This window comes from Stigmatopora nigra, chromosome 20 (assembly GCF_051989575.1).
Source record: "Stigmatopora nigra isolate UIUO_SnigA chromosome 20, RoL_Snig_1.1, whole genome shotgun sequence".
NCBI lineage: Eukaryota > Metazoa > Chordata > Actinopteri > Syngnathiformes > Syngnathidae > Stigmatopora > Stigmatopora nigra.
The window spans coordinates 9,848,786-9,857,118 of NC_135527.1; the positions used below are offsets into that span (position 1 = coordinate 9,848,786).

General features: G+C 58.3%; 1 protein-coding gene across 1 annotated transcript; it reads left to right on the top strand.

Annotated features, from left to right (window-relative positions):
* Positions 1-108: 108 nt before the first annotated feature.
* Positions 109-7,898, top strand: arhgef11 (Rho guanine nucleotide exchange factor (GEF) 11). The gene is made up of 38 exons (XM_077742486.1): positions 109-1,005; positions 1,173-1,187; positions 1,257-1,345; positions 1,406-1,510; positions 1,618-1,667; positions 1,735-1,792; positions 1,864-2,024; positions 2,090-2,269; positions 2,332-2,380; positions 2,452-2,489; positions 2,556-2,645; positions 2,724-2,792; positions 2,867-2,971; positions 3,037-3,135; positions 3,204-3,246; positions 3,313-3,409; positions 3,476-3,598; positions 3,687-3,710; positions 3,789-3,915; positions 3,987-4,080; positions 4,168-4,197; positions 4,323-4,425; positions 4,503-4,688; positions 4,762-4,809; positions 4,900-5,048; positions 5,165-5,305; positions 5,378-5,454; positions 5,519-5,644; positions 5,716-5,833; positions 5,903-6,051; positions 6,114-6,189; positions 6,257-6,412; positions 6,475-6,556; positions 6,625-6,681; positions 6,749-6,822; positions 6,897-6,992; positions 7,065-7,249; positions 7,332-7,898. Exons 1-38 carry the CDS (start codon positions 971-973, stop codon positions 7,443-7,445), a joined length of 3,618 nt encoding a protein of 1,205 aa, XP_077598612.1. The 5' UTR covers positions 109-970; the 3' UTR covers positions 7,446-7,898.
* Positions 7,899-8,333: the final 435 nt, after the last annotated feature.

An 8,333-nucleotide genomic window follows, 5' to 3' on the forward strand; every position in this document is an offset into this window, starting at 1 on the left:
CCAGTTTGAATGACATTTAAAACTGGAACTGTTTCAGTGGTCCTCAGGGACCTTTGGTATGCCCTACATGAACATTTTGGTTCCATTGACAACACTGGACATCCAATTCATTTCAACTGGGTGGACTGTTTATCAATGCACATACATATTATTTGGCCACAAACTGCTTTAGAGGGTCGTGCTAGCCAATGCGCCTTTGAATCCCCCACCAGCGACGAATTGTCCAACCTCGAGCTGCTCTAAAGATTCGCTTCGTTCGTGAATGTCACACCGCCACCGCTGATGCTGATGAGAAGACCGAAACAAAACAACACGTTCGTTCAGTCGCCGTTTGGAATTAACGTGCCATTTTGAGCTTCATGGTTCGACCCGGGCGGTGGCCGCGAGGCGTCTGTGTCCAGGTAGCACGCAAGAAACCCTTCGTGGGTTTTGGACGGCGTAGCCAGGTAGACTCGGGCCGGAATGACGGCTAGCCGGGTAGCCGGCTAGCCTCAATGCACCGTTAGCTTCTCGTGTAGATTTGCACTAAAGGGCCCACTGCGTGGTTCATTGCAGCAATGTTGTTTTACGTGCTAGCTAGCATGACAAAGCCTCCTTTAGACAGTTCCCAGTGGCCGGTTAATCATTACGTCGGTGTTGTAAAAATGAGGAGCAACAATTAAACGACTGCTCCCACATGACTTGTCGAAAGACGCACGTCTGCTGCCCGCTTCTAAACTTAGTATTTTCAACGAGCATTTTCTTGGTCATGTTCAAGTTTAAGCAGCGTTCTGTCCTCCCTTTGCCGACTTGCACAGCGTCGTGACAGACGCGGACAAGCCTCACAAGAGAGCACGAGCGAAAATGAGCCACTTGTATGGGTTCATGTTGTGAAGGAGCCGAAAAAAGCCGAGCTAGTAAGCCGCTCTTTGCAAGAAAGAACATGGCCACAAGAGGGCGTATAGCAGCAGATCACTGACTGCAGGAAGACATGAGTCTCCGCCAGCCTACTTCCACCCTTGACAGGTAACGTATGTCCTGTTTATACAGTCTTTTGATTTTTTTTCCGGAGTGGGGGGTCCAGACAGGTGCATGAACCTTTGCCTTTGTATCCATCACCCATGGTGGCATCTGAACTCTTTTCTCTCTCTTTCTCCCCCTCTGAATGGCTTCTCACCCCTTCACGCTTTCAGCCCCTTCGCCGCTTGGTGAGTCGTCGGCTTGTCGCCCGCCCCGCCCTCTCTTCTCATTTGACGCCGCCTCTTTTTCCCCATCAGGCTGAGCAGTCTGAGCGTCGGGGACTCGGAACGCAAGCCCGGTCAGCAGAGCGACCCGCGGGGCGACGGCGTCAACGAGAGCGCGGCGGGTGAGTGCGCTATCGCGTTCATGCGAGACGCCGCTCCATTCCCGTGTGGCCGTTTGGCAGGCGGCGGACTGGTCCAGAGATGCGTGGTGGTGCAGAAGGACCAGCTGGGATTCGGCTTCACCGTGTGCGGAGAGCGGGTCAAGCTGGTGCAGAATGTGCGAGCGGGTGAGTCACGCAGCCAGTTAGCTAGCTAGCTAGCTAGCTAGCTAGCCGGCTCTTTGAGTTCCCAGAGTACCCGGACAGAAAAGACACCTCAGCTTGTCCCTCCGCAGGCGGCGCCGCCGTCAAGGCCGGAGTCCAGGAAGGAGACCGCATCATAAAGGTGGGTGTGGCCTATCAGCCACTTGCTCCTGGAGCTCATGGTCCTCTTTTCCGGTGCCCCCCCCCAGGTGAACGGTTCGCTGGTGTCCTCCATGTCCCATCAGGAGGTGGTCAAGCTCATCAAATGTGAGTCCCGGCTTGGGTCGCCATCATACAAACGGGAGCGGCAAATGGAGCTGGAAATGTGTTGACCGCAGCCGGAACATACGTGGCGCTCACCTTGCAAGGCCCGCCCCCTTCGCCGTCCGCCTTCCAGGCGGATCCCCCCGCCTCCAACGCCGGCCGAGAGGCCCCCTCTCCGGGATCGGGAGCGGGCGGCACCCCCTCCCAAAGAATCACCGGGCCCAGACCGCTCCAGGTCAGACGTGGCGTCCCCCTCCCCGCCTCTGTGCAGGATTTGTCACCACCGGTGGCGTGTTTCAGGACCCGGAGGTGCAGAAGCACGCCTCTCAGATCCTCAGGAAGATGCTAGAGCAGGAAGAAATGGAGCTGCAGGCCCTGATGGAGGAGCGTTGGCGCAATCCCTCGCCGTCCCTGGAAGAACGCATTGAAAGTGCCAAGAGGCGAGCTCAGCAAGTGCGCGTCAAGCTTCAGCGGGATGCGGTGAGGACACCCTGGAGTTTATGGGGGTCACATGTCTAGAGCACTCTTTTCCTGCTCTCCAGGAGGGAACGCCATCGGAAAGCGTCGGCAACACTCGCCCCGTCACGCCAGGTGAAGAAGGCGGCGCTCCCGGTGACGCTAGCCAACGTTTGCTAACGGTCCTCTTTGTCCTCCTCCGCCAGGACGTTTGTCGCTGGACTCGAGCGAGGGTGACGTGGAGGTAGTTGCCCCTTTATTTCTTATTATTTCATTGATTTGTTTTACACACTGGCTTCTTCTTCCTCAGGCCTGCGAGAGTCCCCACTCGTCACCCTCCTCTTCCCTCCGGAGCTTTCTGCACCGACGGCAGAGTTCCGACGCGTACGCGTCCGATTCGGTGAGGGTCATGGGACCGACCGACCGCCCCCCGGGACCAGATCCAGCATCACGTCAAATCCATGCGTCTTTTCGCCAGAGCGGCAGGGCCCAGATCATCGGGCCCGAGGAAGAAGACGAGGAGGAAGACGGATACGCCTTCAACGAGGTGGGTGCCATTGCTCGCCTTCTAAAAAAAAGTCCAAGTCCGAAACTAAGTACGGTGTTTGGCCACTCCCACAGATGGACGGCCCCTTCCAGGACATGGAGCTGCTCAAGTCGCGTCCCGCCCACATGTGCGTCTTCCTCCGATACGTCTTCACGCAGCTGCTGGACCCCAACCCGCTGGTGAGCCCCCCGAAACTTGCTAGCGGACCCCACGGCGTGGTGACATCCCACTGACGTTTGCGCAGCTCTTTTACCTGTCGGTGGAGGCCTACCTGAGCGCCACGGCCAAAGACGCCCGCTCCCTGGCGCCGCAAGTCTGTTGCCATTTCCTGGATCCGGAGGCGGTATGTCCCCCTTCAATTGGAGACATGGACGAGCCGCGCCGTGAACACCGCGTTCAATGTCGTTACAGCCCTTGAAGCTCAAAGTACCAGAAGACTACCTCGCCGACATCGGTAAGAGGCGGGCGGGTGGAGCGGCCAATCACGTTCTTATCCTTTTTTGGCGTTTTATCCCGGTAGAGAGTCGCTTACACGCTCAGGAGGACATCCGCGGGCCCCTCTCCGACCTGCAGCAGCGCGTGCTGCCCCAAATCCAGGACCAGCTCTTGGACTACAGGTAGTATGCTGAGCGCCACCACAACTGTGATGCTCTTCTCCCAATCGGTCTTGCTATTTGTATTAGGAACAAACAGACCATGGGCCTGGGCGCGCTCTTTGGCGAAAGTGACCTGCTGCCGCTGGATGGCGACCCTCACAAGGAACGGCAGGTGCTGGACAAGCAAGTGGCCGCCCTCTGGGAGATCCTGTAAGTGGTGCCGGAGCGGCCCTATTAGGCCGTATTAGGACGTATTAGCATGTAGCCCGCCGCAGCAAGCTTTGTGTTCCCGTTGCAGGTGCAAGCACGAAGAGGACAAAAGGTAAACGAGACGGCGGCCGGGTGGGAGCCCACACGGCGCCCGTCTTCACGACCTCCCCCCTCCCGTGACCCCGCGCAGTTCCCCGCTGGCCTCGGCCCTGGACCTGTACTTGCGTCACGCCGGCGTCAAGCTGCGCGACTCTAAAGGCTTCCCCGGTCTGAGCGTGGACAAGGACAAGTGGCTGACTTTCCTCAAGGCCAGAAAGGTAACAAAATGGCGTGGCCCGCGCGGTGAAAAGTGGGCGGCGGCTTCAGGCCTTGGACTTGCGCTTCTCAGCTGAGCGGCGGCAAGAAGGAGAAAGACGGAGAGGACAAGAAACGGAACCCCATCCTCAAGTACATGGGGAAATCTCGAAGCACTTCCCAGTCCAGTAGGCCTCCTTTTTACCGTCATTTGTTTGTTTTTTCCCCATTCTTTTTCCTCATGGTGTGCTTTTGTCTTTTGTTTGCTCTCATAGCATTCCATGTCCCGTTGTCCCCCGCCGAAGGTACTTGCCCCCTCCCCTTTGTTTTCCCTTCCATTCATCTGACCACCTTGTCTTAGTTGACACGGCTTTAAAAAGAGACTTGAGGAAGAAAAGGCTAATGACTCATGAAAACAAATGTAAATCAGTGCGTGCAGGAAGCGTCAGGAACATCATTCAGCAGTTTGAGACCGGGGCCGATGTCGCCGGCGAGGACGGGGGCGATTTGCCGGGGGAAGACGGGTCGGAAAGGTGAGTCGCGGCGAGCCGGGCCGGGCCGGGGCGGGGCCCCGCCCACTCGGACGCCAACGTGCCACGTGCCGTCGCAGTCCGGCCGCCTGCGTCCGTCTGGCGCGCAGCGAGTCCCTGAAGGCCCAGGGAGAAGGACGACGGCGCGGGATGGCGTCCTGCGGCGACTCGGTTCCCCGCTCCCGGAGCGACGTGGACATGGACGACCACGGCCAAGAGCGAACGCAGCTCGCCGCCTCGTCTTCGGCCTCCGGAGGCTCGGCCAGGTTGGGCGCGGCGTGGCGTGGCGCCGCCAACGAACCGCACCGTTGACACTCGCGTATGTCATTGCGCTCTCAGGTCCCTGGAGAACCGCACGCCGCCGTACACGCCGCGCTCCGTCCGCAGGCGAGTGGCCCGGCCTCTGCGAGGAGTGACAAATGATCTGGAATTTTTCCCAATTTTGAAAGCCTCGCTCGCTCGCTCGCTCGCACACAGGAGCGCGGAGTCGCCGTTGACCCTGATGTCGGACGGCGGCGCCCCCGAGGAGGAGGCGTACGGGCGACAGAACTGGCAGGAGACGGTGGCGCCCGAGCTCCTGGCCGCCCTCCAGCCCAGGGAGGTGGAGCGCCAGGCGGTCATCTACGGTATGGCCCCGCCCACGTTGATATGCGGACGTCCCCTTTGGTCCAAAATGAAAAGCCCGGAATAAGCCTTTCCTCTCTCTCCGCTGCCTTGTTGTTGTTGTTGTGGCCTTTGTCAGAGCTGTTCACCACCGAAGCGTCGCACCTGCGCACGCTGCGAGTCCTGGACCAGGTCTTCTATCAGAGGATGAGAGCCGCGGTTCCACCCGAGGAGTTGGCTTGCATCTTTCCCAACCTGCAGCAGGTCCTCGAACTACACGGTGGGTGGCGTGGAGTCTTGTGTTCTTGTCCGTTCTGAGCGCTTACTTCCTTTCTTTTTCTTCTTCCCGCAGCCAGTCTGTGCGAGGCCATGAGAAAGCGGAGAGAGTCCATCATCGTTCAAGACATTGGAGATGTTTTGCTAGCCAGGGTGAGCAAACCCCCTTTTGAAGGACGCTCTCTATCGTGACTAATGTGTATGTTTGTCCGCCCAGTTCGAGGGCGCCGCCGGGGAGGAGTTTCAGGAGCAGGCGTCGCACTTTTGCAGCCGGCAGTCGGAGGCGCTGGAGCTCATCAAGAACAAACGGCGCAAAGAGCCCCGCTTCGCCCACTTGGTCCAGGTGCGCCCGGCCCCACTGGCGCCCCCCGGCGGCCGCGCTCGGCCTGCCTGACGCGCTGTTGGGCCACGCAGGAATGCGAGGCCAGTCGCCACTGTCGCCGCCTGCAGCTGAAAGACCTGCTGGTGTCCGAAATGCAGAGGCTGACCAAGTACCCGCTCCTCTTGGACAACATCATCAAGCACACGGAGGGTGAGGGAGGGCCTCGCCGCCGCCAACATTTCACGCACGCACGCACGCACTGACGGCGTCCCTCGGCAGGCTCCTCGGACGACCTCCCCGCCCTCCGCAGGGCTCAGGCCCGTTGCCGCCGGATCCTGCAGGCGGTCAACGAGGTGGTCCGGGAGACGGAAGACCGCCACCATCTGGGCCAATATCAACGGAGGCTGGACGTGGCTCCGCAGTTCAAGGTGAAGCCGGCCGTTAACCTTTGTCTGTTGGGCAGACTTGATGTCGTCCCGCTTTTGGCTAGGGTCTGGACCTGAGCACCAAGAAGATGATTCACGAGGGTCCGCTGCTCTGGAAAGTCAGCAAGGAGAAGCAGCTAGGTGGGTGGACCACAAAGACGGCACGGAACGGGCCCAAAATAAAAATGGATTCCTTTATTTGTTTCAGACATTCACGCCCTGTTGCTGTCCGACTGCCTGCTGCTGCTGCAACGCGGCCCCGACGAGCGGCTGCTGCTGCGTCACCCCTCGCGCTGGCTGGGCGGGGGCGGAGACAGCCCGCTGCTCAAGCTGGACTCGTTGGTGGTGCGCTCCGTGGCCACAGGTGAGCCACCGCGTGGAAACAACCCCCCCCCCCCACTCAAACCTCCGCCTCAACGCACTTAGACAACAAAGCGCTTTACGTCCTGAGCGCCACCGAGAGGCAGATGTACGAGCTGGTGGCGGGGACGGCGTCCGAGATAAACGCGTAAGGAAGATGTGGACCTCCACCTCCGTCAAGCTGGGACCTAAAAAAGAAAAGTCTTTTTCTTTCAGTTGGAAGGACTTTCTGGAAAAGAGCATCGCGTGGGCCACCGGCACCCAAGTCTCGCCGTAAGTATTCGATTAGACCAATCCCGTCACGTCCGGGTGGAGTTCCCACACCCCCTGTGCCCCCCAGAACCTCCTGTCTCGGCGCTTCGTCCCCGACGGTACCGGCAACGGCGGCGGAGGACTCGGACCCCGTCCGTTCAGGTTGTCGCCGCTCTGGTTGTCGTTTCAACCCTTTGGAAAGGCCCCCCCCCCCCAGCTTACGTCTGTTCCTCCAGAAAAGGCTCTTGGGACGCAGAGCGCCGTTAACCAATCCAGCGTGCTGTACTTTGAAGGACACGGTGCGGGTGTGGCGGAGGCGGCCTTGCGGGACGGTAAGCCCCACACGATGCTTGGTTCCCAAAGAGCAATTTGTGGATGATGGTTTTTTTCTTCTTTTCCACCAGTGGAAACGTTGCGGCAACTGCTCTTCATCCAACCCACCGACGTTGACCTGAAGGAAGACCCGTTGTTGGAGGAGGACGAGGAGGAGGAGTTGGCGGCGGCAACGAGCAAGAGTCACGTGATCCAAAATGTGGAGGAAATCTTCCACACCATGGAGAACCTGATGGGCAAGCTGCGTCGGCTCAAGGTCATTTTGAGGCGGCTCAGCCACCTTGTATCGCTATCGTTTCAGTCAAGATGGCTAATCCGTCTTCCCCCCCACTATGCAGGACATGGAGGGGCAGCATGAAAAACTGTTGACGTCACTCGGCAGGGAAGAGGAAGCGTGCCCGAGCCGGTCTCGGCAGACGGCGCGGAGCACGCTTCAGTCCACCGGACTGTGAGATGGCGTGCGTGACCTCCCATCACCCACCCAGCACTTTAGCCACCACCACCACCACACAGACCCCCAGAGGCCGCCCTTGGGGACCCCTGGGAGGGACAACGGACTCCATCTAAATTATTTGATGTCATTTAGGAAAGCGCATAGCTACTGTAAGCCAAGAGTGAGAGATGGGCCAGGTGTTTGGAGGCCGCACCCACCCAAAAGACTTTGGCCCAGCTGGGAGACGGACGGGAAAATGCTGTCGGGAGGAGGCCCATCTTTCCCGCCGCCGCTTGTGGGCTTCACGTCAAATGAAAACATTGATTTGCTTTTATTGTTGTTGTGAAATGACGCAGAAAGAAAAGTCGCCGCCGCCATGCCAGCCACACTTGACTTTCTGGCGTAGGAGGGATGCTACCAAAGTCCAAACAGCGAGCGCTCGGCCATACTAGTGTTTTTTTTTTTTTTTGTCCCCCCCCAAAGGTGTTGCACAAGTGAAGGCACTGTACATTGTCTGTCATGTTTCCTGTGTTTGTGACATTAAAATCACACAAAGAATCAATGTTGTTGTTGGGTTGGAGTCTTTAAAGATCGCTACGGCTCAATTACCGTAATGCTTGGACTAAGCGGGCACTCTTTTTTTTTTTGAGCGTCCAAACAGGAACGTCCACTGACTTGACTGCAGTTGCCCAGCTGGCACTAATTAGTCTGGATATGTTTTGATTTGTTGGCCTCGCCGCCTGGCCGGCACAGGCTTCTTTCTGTTCAAAGATCTTTCTTTTTGCTGCCTTTGGATGAGATAAATGTGGCCAATTGTTGACGGCACACTTTTGATTTTCACCACAAGCGCTGGGTGAGTGTTTCTAAGCCATCCCATCGGATGAAAGTAAGTATATATGGCTGCTGC